At 43.8% G+C, this 22,878-nt stretch overlaps 1 protein-coding gene across 1 annotated transcript in view; it reads right to left on the reverse strand.

The window, feature by feature from the left end:
• Positions 1–10,545: 10,545 nt before the first annotated feature.
• Positions 10,546–22,878, reverse strand: part of Cep63 (centrosomal protein 63) — a 46,334-nt gene continuing 34,001 nt past the window's right edge. Inside the window, 6 exon segments of the mRNA XM_059268462.1 lie at positions 10,546–10,864; positions 12,616–12,895; positions 13,591–13,796; positions 17,750–17,836; positions 19,358–19,555; positions 21,592–21,706. Of these exon segments, the coding sequence (XP_059124445.1) occupies positions 10,706–10,864; positions 12,616–12,895; positions 13,591–13,796; positions 17,750–17,836; positions 19,358–19,555; positions 21,592–21,706 (1,045 nt within the window). The 3' untranslated portion in view covers positions 10,546–10,705.

The following is a 22,878-nucleotide window of genomic DNA, read 5'->3' on the forward strand; positions in this document are numbered from 1 at the left end:
CTTACACAAAAATGCAATAACTGAGATTCCTCCTCTTTTTTTTACCAAGTTTATTTCTGAACTTTTAATAATATTATGCATAGATTGTTAATCCAATCAAATATTTTTTTAGACCTAATGTTTAAAAAAAATGAGATGCCATGATGAAACCCATTGTCTTGTAAGCTAATCTTAAATATTAGTGACAAACGCTAATTTGAAGAACTTGTTTCTTGTGAGGGAACAGACACCCTGGGCTTGGGGTAGCTAAGGACACCAGCAACAGACAAGAAGAATTATCTGATTCATGTTAAACAATACTCTTAGCCTTGCTTGTAGAGGCTGCATAAAGATTCAGAAACCTGTGTGTAAAGGCAGATTTGGGACCACTGCCTACACCCACCCCGGCTTTGCCTTGTCTCGCCGTGCCAACCATTCCCTTGCCTCCCATGCCTCAGTGCCCAGGGGAATGCACTTGGGCATTGCACAGTTCTCTTGGGGGCCCACAGAGCAAGTACCAGCCTTTCCAATCATGCCATGTGCTCCTTTTCCACAGTACACAGTAGACCTCTCTGCTATTCTGTCAAAACAGATGACCAGGGGGTCCAGATTCTCTTTGATTACCTGCAGCCTGCCCAAGAAGTCACTTGCTGGGCATGTGGCCCACAAGGACTTGAGTTGTTTAGCCACATCTAACTTCTTCCAAAAAGACCCTGGAGAGGAGTTCCAGCTCCCTGGGGTTGGACTTGGCTGCTGATACCCTTAAGCCTTGTGAGGCCTTGGAATCACCTGCAATCCAGGCAGGATGCTCCGACCTACCAGATGCAGGACAGTTCTCTCAGAAGCTCAAATGTGCTGCCTTGAATTTTTAAAAAAGTACTGTTGCTTTGACAAGTTGGTTTGTTATCTCAGCCCATTTGAGAACTTGTTCTTTTTTTAATAAATATTTTTATTTTATAATTAATTTAATTTTACATATCAGCCACAAATTCCCCTGTCCTCCCTCCTCTCACCCCCCAGCCTTTCTCCCCAATCCACCCCCTATTCCCACCTCCTCCAAGGCAAGGTCTCCCCTGGGGAGTCAGCCCAGCCTGGTAGATTCAGTTGAGGCAGGTCCAGTCCCCTCCTCCTTGCACCAAAGCTGAGCAAAGTGTCTCAGCATAGGCCCCAGGTTCCAAAAAGCCAGCTCATGCACCAAGGACAGGTCCCAGTCCTACTGCCTGGGGGCCTCCCAAACAGTTCAAGCTAGTCAACTGTCTCACTTATCCAGAAGGTCTGGTCCAGTTCCATGGGGGCTCCTCAGCTATTGGTTCACAGTTCATGTGTTTCATCCCAAGTGAGGTAACCCAGACTCAGAAAGACTCACTCATAAGTGGATACTAGATGTAAAGCAAAGGATAACAAGACTGCAACTTACAGCTCCAGGGAGGACCCTGAGAAAGACACAGGGCTCATCCAGCGATGGAGAAATGGATGAGATCTACATGAGCAAACTGGGAGGGGGGGTGGTAATGGAGGGCAAGGGTCGGGGGAAAGCGAGCTTAGGAGAGCGGGACGTCCCAGCTGAATCAGGAACAGAGAACTTGTTCTTAAGAGAGATGGCCCCCCAAGGGAGTGGCACTGTTAGGAGATGTGGCCTTTGGAGTAGGTGTGGTCTTGTTGGAGGAACTGTGTCACCTGGAGGCAGGCTTTGAGGTCTCCTATATGCTCAAGTCACACCCAGTGAGACAGTTCACTTCCTGTTGCCTTTGGATCAAGATGTCGAATTCTCCAGCACCATTATCTGCCTGCACACTGCCATATTCCCAGCTGCCATGCTCCCAGCCAAGAAGATAATGGACTAAACCTCTGAGATCGTAAGCCACTACCTCAACTAAATGTTTTCCTTTCTAAGAGTTGCCATGGTCATGGTGTCTCTTCACAGCAATAGAAACCCTAACTAAGACATGGCTCAGAGGTTAAGAGCACTGGCTGCTCTTCCAGAGGACCCAGGTTCAATTCCTAGCACCCATGTGGTGGCTTACAATCATCTATAACTCCTGTTTCAGGGCACTAGGCATACACATGGTACACACATACATTCAGGCAAAACACTCATATACATAAAATGCATTTTTTAAAAGGTTTTAAGTACAAATACTATCCTCCTCTAAACAAGTGAAATGTCTCCAAGGAGCCAGAGTAAGTGAAATAGGGTAAGTCTCTGAAATCTTAATCTGGAGGCCACAGACTGCGCCAGGAGCTTAGAACCAGAACTCAGTCTAGAGCCCCATGAACTTGGGCCTTCTACCTGAAATGTGCTGTTTCTTCCACTGTGACTAGAGGCCATAACCCACAGTGGTGCTGCAGTACCTGTAGCTTTAATTCCAACAGAAATCACAGACGTTGCCACAGCTCATTAGAATTGCTGCAAACATCCCAGAACATCCTATGCACGCATGGCTGCTTCAAGGCACGGTGGGTGATAGACCTGCCACTAGACCTTGTTATTTAATGAGTTAATAGAGAGGCACACAGAAGACAGTATCACAAATTTGCTTTTCTTGCGTTTTGGTAGCTCAGTGTCAATGTAATAGCAATAGTTCTTTTTAATGCTATGCACTTTATTTCATGCACTAAATTAGAGAAGTTCTAAGGCTTCACCACAATGCAGGCAGAATCCTCAATACCAAGGCTACCAGCTCTCAATCCATTTGGAAAGCAATGAGGAAGGTGGGGGAGGGGGATCCTGGCCAATGGGAGGGGCTGACCTGCACCTGGGCTATCTTGTAGTGCTTCCCATCCTGGTTTGGCAATTTCTTTGTCTGTACACATGTGTGTGTTCATGTGTGTGGGTGTGTGCACAGATGTGCGTGTGCTAGAGGCACATGCTTAGCAAGCGCTTTACACTGCGTTGTCTTTTTCTACCTTGCCCAGTTGGGCTCAGAAATATCGGAGGGGCTCGCCATGCAGTCTGAGGGTATGGATCCCCTATTTTCAGGAAGTGGTCTGCACCCTTCTGACTAGTAAAAGCAATTGTCTATCCATGAGGCTAATGCCAAGTGCTCTGTAGCCAAGAAACCACCTGGCAGATCCTGCAGCAGCTCCTTCTGTACGCTGGAAACTGCTCCTCCAGGGGGAGCAGCACCAAGACCACACCCACTGCAGAGCTGGGACTGCCCAAGACCACACCCACTGCAGAGCTGGGACTGCCCAAGACCACACCCACTGCGGAGCTGGGGCTGCCCAAGGACCACACCCACTGCAGAGCTGGGGCTGCCCAAAGACCACACCCACTGCAGAGCTGGGACTGCCCAAGACCAAACCCACTGCAGAGCTGGGGCTGCCCAAGGACCACACCCACTGCAGAGCTGGGGCTGCCCAAAGACCACACCCACTGCAGAGCTGGGACTGCCCAAGACCACACCCACTGCAGAGCTGGGGCTGCCCAAGGACCACACCCACTGCGGAGCTGGGGCTGCCCAAGGACCACACCCACTGCAGAGCTGGGGCTGCCCAGTCCGTAGGTGCCTGGCAAATCCCTCTGAGCCACATTACCTCATCTGCTGATAAGCAACCACAGAAGCAACCACTCCTGAAGTTCTACCATCCACACTCTTCGACAGGGTGTCACTGCTCCACAATATGAGCCAGAGCAGGAAACGTCAAACTAATTTCACCATAGCATGTACCAGAGTTTCCAGAATATAAACTTGATGTTATCTTTTTCAGTGTTGTGTTGAATCAGGAGTTTTGGGGGGAGGAAGTTACAGATTAAGATAAAATTCAGAATCTTAGTGACCCATACCTATTATCCCCAGCATTTAAGAGGCTGAAGCAGGATTAATTGCCATGAGATCAAGGCCAGCCTGGACTACATAGTGAGTTCCAGGCCAGCCTGGGCTACAGAGTGAGATATCTAAAAAAATAAAAATAAAAAATGAAATTCACACATCATAAAATTCAGCCATTTGGGAAGGGTCACAAGAGTTCACCCTTCTGTGAAGATACATGGGCAGTTAATGCTTGCTGGGGGAAGGGAAGAGTCATATTCCTCAGTGACGTAGTCACTGGTAAGCTCAAGTAGACAGCTCTCTACCCATCCAGGCAACTCTAAGTGCAGTAGGCGCACACACACACACACTCACTCTCTCACACACACAGTAGAAAGAGGATTTGTGAAGAGGTTCAGTGGTGGGGAAGGGAATAAAATAGTGTGGGGGGGACTATTATCAAAGTACATCATACAAGCGTATGAAACTGTGAAAGAACTAAAAAAAAAAAAAAAAACACCTCACCCATCTGAAGCATGCAAATCCAATGTTAGTTGTGTTGTGCTCAGAGTGGGACAATGGTCAGTGCCATGAACTTTAGAATATTTGTAATTCCGAAGATAAATTCCACATTCTTCACTTAGTTCTACTTCCCCCAACTTCCACCAAGCCCTCAGCAACTCCTGGTATACTTCTCACCTGTGTGGATTTGTCTGATCTGGGCACTTCATATGAAAAATCACACTTTTTGTGATATTCTGTAGCTGGCTCCCTGTTAGCATGGTGTTTTCCAGGTACTTCCTTGTTGCCTAAGGTGCCTTCTGATTGGTTTAATACAGAGCTAAATGGCCAATAGCTAGGCAGTAGAGAATAGGCGGGACTTCTGGAGAGAAAGCAGACTCTGGGAGGAAGAGAGGCAGAGATGCCGGCGGCGAGAGGCAGAGCAAGTCGGACAAACAGAATGGAAGAGAGGTAAAAGCCATGTGGCAGAATATAGATTAATAGAAGCAGGTTAATTTAAGAGCTAGTTGGGAACAAGTCTAAGCTAAAGGTCATGCTTTCATAATTAATAATAAGTCTCCATGTCATTATATTCAGGCTGGTGGTCCAAGAAAATCCAATGAGAAAGCTTACTACACTTCCTTTTCATCGCCAGTACACTCCAATGCATGGCTAGCCACATGCTGCACATACACTCTTCAATTGTAGACATGTAGGTTGCTTCCACTGTGGAGCTGTTGTGAAAAATGCTACTGTGAACATATGTGACTAGCTTTTTGCAAGACTTGCTTTCATTCCCTTGAGCATGCCTGGGACTGATGTTGCTGTTCCACAGGCAACTCAACAATTACTTCCTGAAGAACCATCATCTGTTTCCCAGTGTCTGCACCATCCTTCATTTCCATAGCAACATAAGTACCCCATTTTCCTCACTGCATCATCAGCACTAATCAGTGCCCATCTTTTCCAGTGGCTGTACAGTGGTATCTCAATGTGGGTTTTAATCTCATTTCCTGGGAGTCAGTGACTGAGTATCTTTTATGTGTTTTATTACATATCTGTAATATATTTTCTTTAGAAAAAGATCCTTTGCTGATGTAATTTTTGTATGTGTATGGTTGTTATGAGCCTCCAGCTCATACACTCTTCAGATGTAGACGTCTTGTCTCAGCTGAGTACTGAGATGATGTGCATGCACCACTATGCTAGTTACTTTGCTTATTTTTAATAATTTGGGTGTCTTTTTATTACTGAATAGTTTTTATTCTCTACTATACTTTAAAACTTAACCCAGTAAGGAGGATTTGACTCCAACTTTATGTCTCTCACCAGGAAATAAGGTATTACCCCAGGGGCACTTATTCTGAAAGCTTTGGCTTTTAAATCTCTTTTTGGTTCACAGATATCTTTAAGAATCTTAACAAAAATCAAATTCCCTGAGAGAAAAACACATGTGTACGTATCTCTTTTTTCATATGATACCTAAGAGTTTCTGGCCTTTCCACTGTTCAGCCATCACCTGGACCAGGTGCTTTCTTTTTCCAAGGAGATTACAAACCCACTTTTGATTAACTGTCAAGGGGGGCTGCTGTGGGATGGTCTTTTTGTATGCTGTGAATATGTGTTGTTCTCATTGGTTGATAAATAAAGCTGTTTGGCCAATGGCAAAGCAGAATAAAGTTGGATGGTACTATCAAACTGAAGACGGAGATGAAGAAGGGCAGAGTTGGGGCAGACGCCAGCAGACGCCGAAGGAATAAGATGCCAAGCACCAGTAAGCCATGGGCCACGTGCTGATACAAAGATTAATAGGAATGGGTTAACTTAAATGTAAGAGCTAGTTAGTAATAAGCCTGAGTCATCAGCCAAACATTTATAATTAATATAAGCCTCAGAGTGATTATTTGAAAGCTGCTATGGGACAGGGCAGGACAGAGTAAAGCCTCCGTTCTTGTGGAGTTAAGTGTCAGCAGTGTGCTGAAACTATCAACATTTCTCTTAGAACAGCATTTACAGTGGGTTGCTCTAAAGTCTGAAGGCCATCTCCCCACCCACACCCAGATTTCCTCTTTGGTCCAGCTTCATGCCCTCATGCCCAGGACCCTCTCAGAACCAGTTCTGATCACATTTCAGCCCTATGCCTTCAATCTGCAACTGTAAGGAAGCAAAGCAGATTCTTTATCAGTTAGGAGAATATTATAATCTCCCCCAACACCTGTCACCCAAACAAATGTTCACCAGGCCCCAGGCAAGCTCAACTTCTCTTAAGGCAGGCATCTGCTTCAACCTCGGAGGCACCAGAAGCCTTTAGAGTGTTTTCTCCTCTGCCTCTGCTGACAACTCCCTTCTCTTGTCTCTGTCCTGTGCTTCAATGCTCTTCATGACAGCTGTTTGTGTCACCCATGTCCTCGGTGATGTACAGCTTGTTCTGCGGTATTTTTCTCACCTGTAACTTCTAACTCTGGACTCAAGGGTATTGTGCAAACAGAAAACCCCTTGCACAGCTCTACCAGATCTTCCTCGTCACTAGGAGAGGGGAGGTAGGACTTGGAGTCAGGAAACCATCACAGAGCAAAAGGCTAAAGGTTATTTCCCACTCAAGATACTTCCATAGTATGCCGTGCCAAGCAGGATGCTACGTGCTTTATAAATATTACTAAGTTCATTTTCACAAGAACTCTGAGGTCTGCCGGCAGTGGTGATGGCAAACGCCTTTAATCCCAGCACTCGGGAGGCAGAGGCAGGCGGGTCTCTGTGAGTTCGAGGCTAGCCTGGGCTACAGAGTGAGTTCCAGGAAAGGCGCAACTACACAGAGCAACCCTGTCTCGGAGAGGGGGGACGACAAGAACTCCAAGGTCGGCACTCTTTTTACTGCTCTATCTTACAGATGATAAAACTGAAGTGTAGAGAGATTAGTTGAGTGGCTCAGGTTTACCTAGCTAAAATGGACTGTGCTAGCATTAGGAGGAGGGTCATCCATTGCTCAGAGTCTACGCTTCCTCTTGGCTCTGCTAGAGGGAGGGCTCCAGGACCCTCCACAGACCATTTTAACTTCCTTATAAAGTGGGGGAAATTACAGCTTCTTAGAATCTAGACACAAATTCATCAGGAATCCAGGACAAGAGGGATGACATAACTCATCTGACAAAGCAGTATCTACAAACACTGAAGGAAGACTTCATCCCCAGACACGGTGGTGCTGTGATCTCAGCACCTACGACAGGTGAAGGCTGCCCCTAGCTACACAGGATATTCCAGGATAGGTTGGACAACATGAGAACCTGACTCAAACATCAACAGCAATGACAAAAAAAAAAAAAAAAGGAAACTTCATCCCTCATCATCTCATTTGGGAACCCTGACCAGTGACAGTTTATAAAACCTGCTAAGAAACAAATTCACTTACTTTGGACAAATTTGGGTAGTAAGAAATCTTCTGAAAAACCAAAGTCTAAGGGACTAAACTACAATCAAAATGTTCTGACAAATTTATGCAATAGACTACTTAAGCTTTTACAAGAACACAGTGTAATTCTAAGGAAATTCATAGACCCTCATGAGTCCGTGAGTGCTCCTAGGGACTGGGCTGTCCTTGTTCCTGCCTGTTAAGACACATGGAGACCTTCCATCTGAAGCTTGGGAGACTCTGAAATTCCAAAACCCCTTCAGACTAATCTACACAGTACAGCATCTTCAGAGTCTGAACAGTCCCTTTAGAAATATATCTTCACTGGGGGGTGATGGCACACACCTTTAATCCCAGCACCCAAGAGGTAGAGGCAGGCAGATCTCTGTGAGTTTGAGCCTGGTCTACGAGTGAGTTCCAGGACAGTCAGGACTGTTTCACAGAGAAACCCTGTCTCGAAAAAAATCAAAAAAAGAAATATATCTTCAGTTACTCCTCTTAACCCCAGTAACATTACTCTCCTCCTACCTAAGCACAAAGGAAGGCCCATGGTCATCATTTTAACACACCCATGATGATTGCCCAGTTCCACCTGTACAGCAGCACACTGTTCAGCCCTCAGGAACAGAGATAAAGGAAGGCAGCAGAGTAAGGACAGTGCTGTTGGAGGGACATGCTCAGGATGCTGTGAGAGCAAGAGCAGCTCCCTGCCCCTGACCAGTGCATGCCACACAGGTGTAGCTGAAAGTTTTCCTGGTCCTGTCCGGCTCCGCATCTTATTAAACCAGTGTACAAAAGCATTATCCCACAGCCCACAGGTTAAGATAGCCAAGCCACTGGGTGCTGTGGGGCAAAGCAGCAGTGATAGATTGTGGGAAGACGAGACTAAGAGGAAAGCCTGTGCAGCAGCAGGGGGCAGCATGTGGGCATCTGAAGGACGCCATTTATCACTGGCTCACCACATCTGAGCACCTCCTAGAAGATGGTCTTGTGCAGGGTATGAGGACCCCACCAAGACAGAGGTAGCCAAAGGTCCTGTCCCCAAGAGGTATAATCCAAGTAGCAAAGCCTTCTCAAAGGATGAGGAGCCTACAGAGAAAATCCTTTAGGAAACCTCGGATGAGCAGCTGGCTGAGGTTGGCCCAATGAGTGTCGTGTGCAGGTCCAGACCATGGAGGCTCTGTGGGCACGACACAGCATTTGGGTTTTATTCTGAGTGCAGTAAGAAGCCTCCTTAGGTTGCAAAGGAAGAAGCAGTGGCATTTCATTCATGGTCTGAAAGCAGAGCTCTGGACACGCTGTGAAGATGAATTATTGGTGTCAGGTGTTGGAGTGATACCAGGTGGGAGGCCACACCCAGATTCTAGGTGAGAGTCTGTGCAGTCTGGAACAGGCTTGTGGCAGCAGAAGAGAGCAGTGCATGGATCTGAGAGAAGCAGAAGCAGCGGGGCCTCCGATAAACTGGACAGAGGAGATGGCAAGGAATCAAGAGCAACACAGAGGAACCAGCAAACACAAGCTCTGTTCTGAGTTCTCTGCTGAAAATGTGAAGTGTTGGACCCTTCTCAGACCACCAAGTAAAGACATCTCACCAACGCGGAGGCAGCTCTCATTCCTTGACTGTGGAGTACACTGGCCTACACACGGTCATAAGAGCTTGAGAACAGAATGGAACATTCTAGAGAAGAGTACGCTAGGTGAGGAAAGCCATCTAGAGCCCTCTGACACACAAGTTAGAAGAGGAAGAGCCAGTGACGGTGAATGAGGTGGAGAGGCCAGGCAGACAGCAGTGGCAAAGGAGGACGAGAATGACGTTCAGATTAGGTTGTTAATGACCTCCATGGCAGGACAGTAGCTTTTGAGTAAAGAGGGCTCAGAATAGAGGAGACAAACCAGAAACCATCACTGCAAACAGCTATTTATGGAAATGCTTGCTGAAGAGGAGCAAATATCTAGAGTAGATGGGCAGCTTTTCTGTTTCTTTCTTTCTTTTTTTAAAAAAGATTTATTTATTTATTTATTTATTTATTTATTTATTTATTTATATACAGTATATATAAATACAGTATATATGTGTATATATATACATATGTGTGTGTGTGTGTGTGTGTGTGTGTGTGTGTGTGTATACACTGTGTAATGCCTGCACACCAGAAGAGGGCACCAGATCTCATTACAGATGGTGGTGAGCTACCATGTGGTTGCTGGGAATTGAACTCAGGACCTCTGGAAGAACAGCCAGTGCTCTTAACCACTGAGCCATCTCTCCAGCCCTTTGTTTCTTTTTAAAGGAAAAAGAAACACTAGAATGTTTGTGTGCTGATGGGAAGGACCCACTAGCAGGGGGAATAGAAGGAGCTGGGTCCTTGAGCTGGAAAGTACAGTATGTGCCCTCTCCTTGATCTAACTGCATGCTCCACTTCCTGTACTAGTCTGGCTCCCATGATCCTCTGCTGCCCAGAACCCCACTCTCCTCTCAATACACCCTCCTTGTGGCTTCAAATCCTGTCTCCCATCTGACCCTCTCTCTCCTCAGTGTGCAAATGCTAAGCATTCACAGTGGATGTCCAGGGGTCCCACACACTAAATCCAGCTCTAACCCTATGCCATCCTCTCTTCAACTTCAGAATGGGGCAAAAGCCTCCTTGCCAAGGACTTCACCATGACCCCTTCATACACTTCTAGCCAGGCTTTACACTTAACATGGGAAGAAGTGTAAGAAGCCAGCTGAGCAACTTTAGAGCCCAGGCTTCCACTACATACTTCCTTTGAGGGAAGCTCTGTAGTTACTTTACTTTCAAACTGTATTAAAAAAAAAAAATCTTTATTTTATTAGTACACAGCTATTCACATTTAAGTCAGAAAGAAAAAGTTTTGCTTTGTGGTGGTAATAAATATTCATGTGAGAAAAGTCTGCAAAGTGGTTTATTCTCACAAGTTACCGCTGGAAGAAGTCCTTCAGAGAAGCCAGTGAAATGACCTAGGTGCAGGTTCTTCAGCGCGGCTCTCGCCAGCATCGTCTCCAGTGTGACTATATTCCGAGTCTTCTGTTTGTGGCAGTACAGGGCTACACGAGGGCTGTGAACTGCCTCACTGTCCTCTCGCTTTCTCTTCTCAGTTCTTCAATGTGTGCGTCCAGACGCTCTAGAATATGGTGAGACCGTAGCTCCTCCTCCTCCAGAAACCTGGTAGCTATCGATCCCAGAGGAGAGACGGGCAGCGAGCACTGGGAGAGGGACAAATCATGACATGTGTTAGGAAGCAGGGATGAATGCTCCGACACTATTTGTGATATTTTCTGCCTAGCAATGCTAAAAGGGGAAATGTTCCTCTGGAGAGATATTTTCATGTTAATGCCAAGAAAGAAAAAAAGGGTAAGTTCTGAAAACATTGCACCACAGGTCTCTTTCTTTCTGACCCAAGCAGTGTCCATGTAAAGTGTAAACAGGTGTAGGAAAGCTTGTCACTAGTCTGAGACTATCTCCGCTCAGATCTGAACGCCTGCCTGCCACGCAGAGGACAACAGAGCCAATGCCTGCCACTTCAAAACTCTAGCTGTCACTCTCACTTTAAAGCCCTGAAAGTCTGCGGAAAACAAATTAGATGCCAGTTAAAAATCAGTATTTTTCCCTTTCTTAAAATTCCACCCCATGGTCTTTGATCTGCAACTCTCGGTTCTAGTAACGTTTCGGATCTCAGATTTTTGAAGGTAATACAGGAAATCTAGCGTATGTAGTTGGCCCTCATTTACAGTTAGGTTTTAGAAGTGACCCTGAATGCTGAGTTAGCACAAATCCCTGTCTTCAGGGTAAATAAACACACACAGTATAGACATACATACAGCCTGGGAGATTCTCTTCTCTCCATTCGACAACACAGAAGCAACTTTCCCCAGGCTACCAGCACACTAACTGGTACTGGAATTAAGGATCTTACACTACAGGGTGCTACCTGCCATCATCACATGAACACTACAACAGAAACGCAGACTGAGCCCGCCCTGTGCGACCTCCAGTAGGAACGTTTAAGTCAGCTCCCCTGCTTTGTTTGTGTCCACATGGGCACAGCAGGACCTCAGTAAAGTCTAGTGGGCAGGCAAACAGGCCATTGCTGAATAATCAGGATCAACTATGCTGGCCCCGTAGAGTACTGGCACCAACTACTAAGTATTTCTGAAGGAAAGCACATGGATGCTCACACTACTCAGAAAAAGTGACATCTATAAAATTCATATCCTCACAGGTCAGGAAAGATGTGCTGCCAAACTAAGGAAGAAAGTCACTTTTCTGTGCATTGAGGGTTTTTTGTTTTTGTTTTTAACTACATGTAAGTAAGACAGACATTTATTTTGAAAACTAAAGGGAAACCTTTCCATGGAACTGCTGGCACATTTTTAAAAAATCAAGGTTACTGAACTTTCACAAGGATGTGATCACAGCTGACAACAGGCAATGAATGGCCCAACACAAGTGCTCCCCTACAAAGGGCAAAGAACGTAGAGCCTAGTGGTGGGGACAAGGGGTCAGCACAGCATCAAAGATAGCCTCCACCACCAGGGCCATCGCAGGCACCCAAATCACGCTCTGCATACCTCAGATGCACCGCCCTCTGCCACCTGCCACCAGCCCTCCCTAACAGCCCCTCTTTTCCTTTCTCACTATCCATGCTTTGGGGCTCCCCTGGCATTCAGAAACAGTCCTTGATGCAATTCCTACAACACAGAATCAGCCTTCTCTGGAAAAGGCAGTCAGGAAGGTGCAGGCTAACGTCAGTGACTACCTACACCCACAGCTCAGAACTTGAGTTTGAAGTCATGGTGGCTGAATGTGCCTTCACAAGTAAAGCTGCATGGTAGAAATGCGTGGGAATCATAAAGGGTACTGATTGGGACCCAGTAAGAACAAAACAAAACAAAACACCCTCTTTACCTCAAAATTAAAAATAAAAATAAACGTTAACATCAGAATGTTTCCATACCGCAGACACAAACTCTTCTTGGTCATTCATACAGTCAGACAGGATGTCAGAGAAGTTGGCATCGTTTATATCTAGCACTGAAGGCAAAGAGTGAGCATGGCACAGAAAGTTGGAAGGCAGAGACACGGTGGAGCTGTCAGGGCTGGTGGGAGGACTTGGGGGGCTAGGGCCCCTGGCCATAGGGTCTATGCTATCCAACGTTTGTTCTCGAGGCGAGTGGTGACCTGTTTTGTACTGCTCAGTCTGTATTCCATCATGTCTGTGATGGCCATGGGTTGGCCTGGATAGCAGATTAGAAGACAAAATAAATGAAAATTTGTAGCAACTTTTCTTTCCAATAAATGCTGAAAGAATCATGCTCATTTGAACGTTAAATAAGAAGCTAAGCAGCGAGGCTCTATCACTTAGAAATGAGCAGCCCACTTGGAGACAGGTGTTCCTCACTCATTCAAGCTCTGCTCTCATGCTTCCCGCACAGCAGAGGCCAAACAAGCTGCCACTGTGATTCAGAGTGGGCAGGCAGGGCAGCCCCATGCCCAGAGAAGGCACATAATGTCACTGTGGGTGAGAGTGGGGGTGAGGTGCCACCCAAGGCTTCTGGTAGGAAAACACATAAGCTACATAGAACAATGAACTGAAGCCATTAGGCTTCTCATTGAATGGATCTTTCTTATGGTAATAACCTAAAATTAATTGACCAAAAATACAATGGACACTTTTTATAAGAAGCCAAGTTTTACTTCTTACAGAACAGGTGGGATAGAGGTGGTGGGAGGCAGCCTGAAAAGGCTCAGGGGAACAAGGTGGCTTTTACCCCTACATCCAGGGTGCACTGAACAAAGGCTGTAACCACCTGAGCCGCTTGTGCACACTGCAGTCAGAATGAAACCCAGAGCCTGTGCTGACTGCACTTCCAAAGCAGAGGAAATCACACTGCAGCACACACATTTCAAAGAGACTTTTAAGAAACTTTACTTAAACTCTGTGTTCTTGAACTCGGCTGCTCTGCTGCGTGCTGGTTTAAAGATCCTGCCATCTTTTTTGTTACACATGTGAGTAGCATGCTCCAGCTGAGATTTGGTGTCCATCAGATCTTTCTGGAGTTGTTGATTTTCAGACACTAATTTATTTAATGCCTCAATATAATTCTCCTGAAGGTCTGCTAGTGAAATCTCTTTTGCCTGATAAAGAAAGAATACTAAAATCACTCATGAGTTTGAGGGTACTTATGATCAATCTACAATGGCGCTGGCTGAAATAGTTTCTTTTTTAGTTTTAATTAATATGTAGCTTCACTTAGAGAAATTAAGATTTGTCTTTAGCCGTGTTAAGATGAACACAGAGAAAGCATCAGTCTGACTAGCAGGAAGGGAGCGGGATGGCTTCCTCCTGTACATGGACATCCAAGAGATGGAAACAGGAGAGGAAAACTTCAAGAATCAGACACAGGGAAAATCAAGAATATAACAGCCATGGCTCTTAAAGGAGAATGAGGGGCTCCCTTCCCACTCTACCCCCATTCACACACAGAATACCTGTGGAAGGAAATCAAAAGAACTAATTCAAAGAAAGTAATTTAAACACAAGGCTCTAAAAAGAATTCTGGCCCTAAGGGGGCTTTTAAATAAGTACCCTCTCATCTTAAGCACTTTTGGCACCTAGGTGTACATAAAGTTAGACAACAGAAAAGTAGGGCTCAAATATATGGCAGGAATTACTACCGGGATCTAGTCTTAGCTCAGGATAACACATCTTATTTCTTGATAATACAGGTCTACTTTTTTTTGTGATCTATTTTAAACAGCATTCTACAAAATTATGGTGATCTTTTCAGTTTAACATTTCATTTTCTGTAAAGAAAAACTATGAAAGCAAGCTGATCAATAGTGTTCTGATAAACATAATTTACCTGTCAAGTCACAAATGTGTAAATACACCTGTAAACTAGGAATTATAAGATCTTTCAGTAGCTGCCCATGTCTGACAACATCTCAGGCGTATTTGCAGGACACGGGGCTCCACTGTCAACTACTACCCATCTTTAAAGTATCCAATATTCATCAGAGCTACTGCTTTCATTAACATAATTAGATTAATTTGAAAAAGTAAATTCACCTTCCTAGGTGGGAGCATGCAAAAAGCACTTCCTAATAATTATGTTTTGATAATCTGTACAAGATATCCACACTATATGTAACCCTGAAACCACAGAAAGCTAAAACTGACAGGATTTTTACCACTTTGATGTCTAAAATCATTAAACTAGATAGAGTTTCTCAACTGGTGGGCTGTGACCCCTTTGGCAAACCTCTATGTCCAAAAAATTTATATTAACGATTCATAACAGTAGTAAAATTATAGTTATAAAGTAGCAATGAAAATATTTATGGTTGGTGGTCACCACAACATGAGGAACTGTAATAAAGGGTTGAAGCATTAGGAAAGTTGAGAACCACTGCACATACCTAAAAAAAAGATAATACTTATCTTTGCATGCATCTTTCTGAAACTGCCAAGACTTATTGGTTTATTAACAACTACTCCAGGTCCATGAATGGTAAAGGTAGCATGACAACTGGGTAGCAGACATGTACTTAGCAGGGTAAAGAAGGGTCAGTTTCCCACTAGGATTCAGAAGTTCAGCTGCGAGTCTGGCTGTGACATTGTGAAAGCTCTCAATATTGAATGTGAACAAGGAATCACTATATCATGTAAGGGTCCCTAAATCTTTAACACTGACAAATCACATGTTCTTATAAGGTTCTGTAGTATAAATCAGATTAGTTCATGAATTACCACTTACTCAGTGTTGGCTTTATCAGGGCATACAAAGTCATTTGGTCCATACTCCCACTCAGTTACCTACCCACTCATCCATTAACCAATCATCCACTAATTCGCCCATTTATCATCCATCCATCCAGTTATTAAGCCAACTAGCTGATTAGCCAATTGGCTTCCCAACTCCTGCCTCCATCCATCTTCCACCTCCTTTACAAAATGTTTAGTTAAAGGATTGAGAAGATGGTTCAGTTGGTAAAGTGCTTGCCATGCAAGAGGACCAGAGCTCAGATCTATAACATCATGTAAATGCTAGCTGAGTGGACACGGTGGACTGCCTATAATCCTGATACTTGGAAAGAGGAGGCAGGAGCTCTAGGGCAAAGTGGCTAGCCAGATCAGCCAAGGCAGTGACTTCAGGGTTCAAATGAGAGACCCTGCCTCAGTACTTAAGGTAGAGAATGATAGAGGAGGACACTAGTACCAACCTCTAGCTTCCATACGTGCATACACACACACACACATGTGCCTACACACACAGAAATAAAAGCAAACATGTTTTAAATGTTTGGCTATTGTCTCCTCTTCTATTTTCCCCCCATCCACATGGGTTTGTGCTTTAAAAAACAATTTTCATTATACTATCAAAGGGATGTGGAGTAGTGGCAAAACTGAATGAGTATTTCCATCTGCTGTATTAAATGAGAGCATATTTCACAGTACAATCATAAGTCAACCATTTTAGTAACTGGTTTATTTTACAATACTGCTGTGCCCACTTCTAAACATTTACTCCTACAAGACGGGTTCTTGGGAATGCAAATGCTGAGGACACTGAAGAACATGACTATTAATATCACTGATGTAAATACCCAGGTGTACTTGGGGATGTATGTATTTACAAGCTTGATGTCCATGACTCAGCTGTCCTGAAGGCCGTATCAATATGCATGGCAGAGCCTGTTCTCTAAATACTTGCCAACAGAGGCCATATATTCAATTTTTAAAGCATTATCAAGCTCATTAGAAGAGAAATTTTGTTTTTAAAAATTTTGGTTTTTAGGGAAGTTGACCAGTTTCCCTTGCTCACTTGAATTTACATTTCTATGAAATATTTACTCTACTGCATCTCTTCCCTATTACTCTTGTAGGGCCTTCTCATTTGCTGATACTTTATGTCAGCCCGTGTCTTAGATTACTTCTCCTTGTCTCTTCACTTGTGTTTCCTTCTTTTGCAGTGTGACGGATATCAATTCAGAGCCCCATGCTAGACAACTGCTCTCCTTCTAAGCTTCACTCGCGGCCCTTTTGTTGTTATTTTATTCTGAAACAGGGTCTTGCCCAGTTTGGCCTTGAACTCTTGGTCCTCCTGCCTAAGCCTCCTGAGTAGCTGGGATTATAAGCATGAACCACCATACCTGGCTTCTATTATTAGCCTTTTTAATGGAGTCTTTTGCCATCCAGAAATTTTACATTTTTATGTTGTAAAATCCTTTATGGCTTCATGATGCTTAGAGACTCTTACCCATCTGAAAGATTACAAAACAATAGTCCCCCATTTTTCTAGTTGAAATTAAGTGTTCTTCTAGCCTTTTGCACCTTCTCCCATCTAAGCCTCCATGACTGTGAAATTGCAACTACTTGGGAGCAAATAGGGAGGCTTGTGTGACTATGCAACTTTCTGGAGGCAGAAAACTCTCTGGAAGTTCAGAAAAAAAAAGAATTCAATCTTCAGATATTTGATCTACATAAAAAAAATAGATGGTTCAGAATAGATGTGTCATTTTATAAATGATAAGAATTTTATAATAAAATGCTTAAAGAACATCACACTGCCTGTAAACCAATCTTGTTCTCTGATTTCACAGTAGCTTATATATATATTTCTCATGGTCTCTACTAAATTACTGTAATGACTTTAGAGTCAAAAATTTGATTATTCATCCTGTGTTCAATCTAGCACTTACTATTGTAGATTTTTTGACTAAATGCAACAAAACTGAATTATTTCAAAGATGACAAACTTTATGGTAAAAACACACTGTGAGCACAATAACACAGTAGAGCACCGGCATCCATTTCACGCTTACTAACCACACTGTGTTGAACCCTTTGCAGATACTCAACTTGCTGAGAACACAGACTATATATGCATCTTATTACACACAACAGAAGACTGTCCTACTGCTGCAGCAACCCTCCTCTGGCAGTAGGATATCTGCATCTCATTTGAGACTGTACCTACCAAGGGACTGTCCCACTAGTTTAAGTCTAACTCCACCTAATGTCAATATTAACAAAGCTACTTTCAAAGGCTTCACAAGTACAAAAGCTGAAGTGTCTATGTGTGTACCTCATGCAAGCCCAGTTCCAGCTTCATCACTGTTTCAGAAAGACGGCGATTTTCTAACTTGAGTGATTCCAGCTGACTCAGAATCTCCTGAAAAAGGAAAATCAAGGCAAAAACCCACATAAATCAAATATATCTTACAAAGCTTTTCCACAGATAATTTTCACTAGTCTAGCTATTCTAGTCTACATCCTCCATTCATAGATATACTTTTTAAAAGTGTGTACATATAGTCTGTGTGTGTAGTGCGTGCACATGAGGGCACAGGTGTGCCTGCCGTGCATGTATGCAGAGAACCAGAGCCATCGAATTCTCAGAATCTGCCTATCTCTGCTGCACACCCCGCCCTACCCCTGCCCCCGCAATGCTAGGGTAACAGAACAGAACATGCAGCCAAGCTTGGCTTTTTATGTAGGTTTCTGGGAATCTGAACTCAGGTTCTCATTCTTGCAGAGCAAGTTCTCTTACCCAATGAGCCATTTCCCAGGCCCCACACATCCTTTTTAAAAGAATGTGTCAAAGGTGTTAGCAGGTAAACTGGTATGCATGTGACTAAGTGTCACTCTCAATGATGAATGGTCACAGGCAGACCCTTAGCCACACCCTGCCTCTGGCCCTGATCTTTCCTCTTCCCACACCACATGAAACCGCACTTTCATACACTGCTCGTTTATTTTCAGTCCCCGCGTCCTGCTGAGCTGTGCTGCTTGACTATCTTCATGAACAGACTCCTGCCTTCTTTTGCGACTTTTTCCTCAGCAGAAGTGGCCTGCAGAACTTCCTCAGCGCTCCTTTTTGAAAAGCTCCAGCCCACTATCTTTTATACCAAATTGAGAACTATCCTAAGTCTGATTCGAGTCACTCTTGTGCACACCCTGTTGTCTTTTCATGATAGCCACTATGTCTGGGGAAGCGGAATTTCAAATGTCAACTTCCTGCAGGGACTTCTAAAGCTAAATGGCTAACCCTTGGATTCCAGGCTTTCTGTGGAGCTGGCTAACCAGTTTTCTATATAAAAGTCCAGGCTTTCTCTGAAATCAAATGTGCCACACCAATGTCCCTCCACTAGCTTCCCTATCGTGTGCATATCTCACAGACAGGCATCATCCTCCCCAACACTTGGACTATTTTCTGTCTCTTTATAGAGCACTATTTGGCTGCCCAAACTATTTCCTCAGTAACAGCTTCTTTCCCTGTCTGCTCTGCTATCCTATCAATCACAAAGCCTAGCTGACCGTACCAGCCAAGAGTCCCTAGAACCCATCCACTTCCCTCCACAGCCCTTGCTCACTGCTCAGGACACATGTTCTCACACCTGCTCCACGCAGTTTCTTCCACCCTTACTCATTCTCCACTTGCAGCAGTAGAGATCTTTAAACTGGGAACTCCCTGGCTGTGCCCAGCACCTTGCCCACACAGTACTGGGTGGCCATTTTCCTCATCTGTATCCATCAGACCTCCCCACTCACCCTCACTACACTGCTTGCTGACCAGCCCCAAACAGGTGTCCACTCAAAGTTCACTGAAGTAAATGTGGAAGATACTCCTGGAATGGATTCATCCTTGGAAAACACAAGGGAACACGGAGGAGAAGGCTCAGGTGGCCTTTACCTTATGCTCTGCTGCCTTTTCTTCTGCCTTCTGCATCTCTGCCTTCAGCTGCTTCTCCATGTCTGAGGAAGAGCACTTGGCAGAAGCAATGGTGATGTCTCGCTGGTGTAACTCCCGAGTGAGCTGGGAGATTTCCATCTTCATTCCTTCCAGTGCAGAGCTGTAGGTCTGATCAGCCTGCAGAATCTGTTCTTTCAACTACAGAGAAACACAAAAACACCGAAAGTTCAGAGCAAGTACTTAGAATTCAAGCATGTGGTAGTACACAGTGTTAATTCTAGTGCTCAGGAGGCAGGGCCAGAGGCAGGAAGACCCCAAGATTGAGACCAGCCTGCTCTGGCCAGTGATTTCAAGGCCACATTGAACTTCACAGGAAGACCCTGTGTCAGAAAACAAGGTCTGGGGATGTAGCTCACTGGTATAGCACTTGCCTAGCATGCACAAGGCCTTAGAAGAAAGACAGGTTAAAGGCTGCCAGGTAAAGGGGTGTCATTTCTTCAGTGGTGTGGTCACTGGTAAATTGTTCCAGTAAATAACCCCCGACAATGTTCAAGTAAGCAACCCTAATTAAACTCAGTAGGCCTTAAAGAAAAACCAAGTGAGCGTAGCAGAGAAACTAGATGGGAAGGTGAGATCAGCAGCAGGAGGACAGAAGAGGGTAACGGGGGTGAATATGATAACAATACATAGTACATATGTATGAAATTGACAAATTGATGTTTAAAACGGACATAATTTAACAAAGAAAATACACAAAACATTAATAAAACAGATAATGCTTATCTTACCTAAGACATGAAATTTTTCCTAGATTACATAGACGGAAAATGAGCAATTTACCAAGTTGTGTAATTATTCTGAAAGTCTGGTGGTTAAACTTAAAATCATGCATTAAGTTTCAAAAGAGCATGAGTTACTCAAACACAGAGGGTCAATGTCAAAGTCTATGTTCAATTGAATGTAGAGTGTCCTAAGACTTTCATTCTCTCCATAGCTACAAATTAAAATTGTTTGTTTTGTTTTTTTGTTTGTTTATCTGGTTTTCACAGAAGAGATATAACAGAAAGGTAATAGGAAAAAAAGGGCAAGAGCCTTTGGGAAGATGGCTCAGGCTACAATGTTCTTAGAGCAGGAGCAGGAGGGCCTTGTCTAGATTCCTAGCATTCACATAAAATACACCTCAGAAGTTGTATATATCTGTAACCCTAGCATGGAGAAAGTGGACACAGGTCACCTTGGAATCACTGGCCAGCTAGGCTAGTCAACCAATGAGTACTGAGTTCAGCAAGAGCCCCTGAGAAATCCTGTCTCAAAGAGGGGATGAAAGTGCAGGAATAGACAGCAATAGGCAGACACCCAACATCTACTTCTGGGCTCTACGCACACATATGAACACATGCATGTACACACACATGCACACACACACACACACACACACACACACACACACACTGACAGGAACTAGGAACAATCTCAAGAAGTAATGAAAAACATAAATTAAGCCAAGTATTTTGACACACCTCTAATGTAAATACTTAGAATTCAAAGGCCAGAGGATCATGAGTTTGAGGCCAATCTGAGCTACATAACAAGACCAAGTCTCTAAATAAGCAAGTAAATAAATGCTAACAAAAGGGAAGCCAGAGCCCTTTATTAATTTAGTTTGGTATTTTGAGACAGTCTTGTATAACCCATGCTGGCCTTGATTTCCTGTGTCTTCACTTCCCAAGGGCTAGGATTACAGTGTACCAGCACACCTGGGGACAGGACCCTTGAATAAAAATGCTCTGAATAACTCAACAGCCAATGAGGACACTAACTACATCATCACAAAGAGGAAATACATATTTATCTTTAGCCAATGAGAAAATATAAAATGGCAGGTCACATAATATCTTTTTATAAGAAATAGTATAATTGTTTGGAAATCATCATGATGTTTAAAATAAAGTTGTAGAGTTCAAAGTGAACAGATTTCAATCATTTTTAATTTACTGTTTCTTTCACAATTTCATATATATACTCAGTGTACTTTGATCATCTCCCCATATCCTCTCTTATCCCTTCCTTCTCCCACTGAACCTCTTCTTCCCAGCCAGACTTCTCCAGGTCCTTGTCCACTCCTGAACATCAGTCTTCCTGAAGAGACTTCCCTCACTGACCGTCTCCCAGCTCAGCCCTCAGTCCACAAATACACTGGATTTTGTGACCCGCCCAGGCACCCAGGGTTTCACCTTCTTAATCTCGGTCCTGTACTCATTGTTATGCCCCTCCATTCTCTTCAGTTCTTCATATTTTTCCATTAGTTCTTGGCTCAGCTGTTTACATGTTGCACTCACAGATTCCAAACTGTATGGCAGAAATACAACCACAAATAAATACACAAAATTCCTGAAATCCATAAGATGGATTATCTAAATATACCTTCTTGATGCCCAAGACACATCTTCCTGATACCGTAAACTTCATAGCTTCGTTAAAAGTCACTTCCAATTCCCGGTCCCCAGGTGCAGCAAATCCATCACAAACCTTTAGGTAGCTTTGACTTCAACGTTTACCTCTACTCCTTCCCCTTGACTTAAACTTAACTGGTTACAGAATTATAAAGATACCAGCAACTTTACTAACAGTTTTACTATAGCGCTATGATTTTTCTCTAACTGTATGAGAGAGGGAAAGCCACCAAGAACTGTCATGACAGGTGCAAACTTCGTCACCTCAGCGACACATACTCCAGACTACACAAAACCCTCATGAACAGCCTTTAGAGTCCTGACTCATTATTCTCATTAAGAGCCAGTCCTGAGACATAAGAGCCACGGAGGCCACATGCCTCTCACCCACTGCTCTTCTCTGACAAGATCTTTTTGCTAAGCTTTGCTGTCTGCCATGGGCCATTTGCTCCACCTGCCTCCTTGTGTCTATACACACCATCCTTTCACCACAGAGCACCTCCCTCCCCCACCCCTTGGTGGCCAGTACCTTCCCATGAACTAGATCAGATCCACCTGATTACAGTCACCCCAGTCCTCATTCCCATAATCACTTCATATAATTCAAGTTCAATTTTGATAACTTGAAGGTAAATTTTTCTAGAATTTTCTACTTTAAATGTGCTAATTGAAATTCCTCAAGTCCTTTAACATGAATATTTTATCTCTGAAATTAAAATTTCTATGATTAAAATATTTTACTTCTTACTCCTGCCAAACTTAGCCATTAGCCCTTAGTCCTCCAGCACATGCTTCTAGACTGTTCCACAAATGCTTAGTATTATATTGTTTCATAAACAAAGCCAACTTGCCAGATAACTTATTCAAAAATATCATCTTTGTAGTACAACAGCACAAAAACAATCCCCTTTTCCTATTTTAAGTGCTATTTATACAACTAAACACCACAAATTATTTAAAACAGTTCTTTTGTCCTCTTGGTTTTTCAAAGAAAAAATTTAAGCCATTATTACTGAACACTGTTAATTATAAATCCTAATTTTATTTCCAGAAATTCTAGACTTTTCA

The sequence above is a fragment of the Peromyscus eremicus genome, chromosome 7 (genome assembly GCF_949786415.1).
Source record: "Peromyscus eremicus chromosome 7, PerEre_H2_v1, whole genome shotgun sequence".
In the NCBI taxonomy this organism is placed as follows: Eukaryota; Metazoa; Chordata; class Mammalia; order Rodentia; family Cricetidae; genus Peromyscus; species Peromyscus eremicus.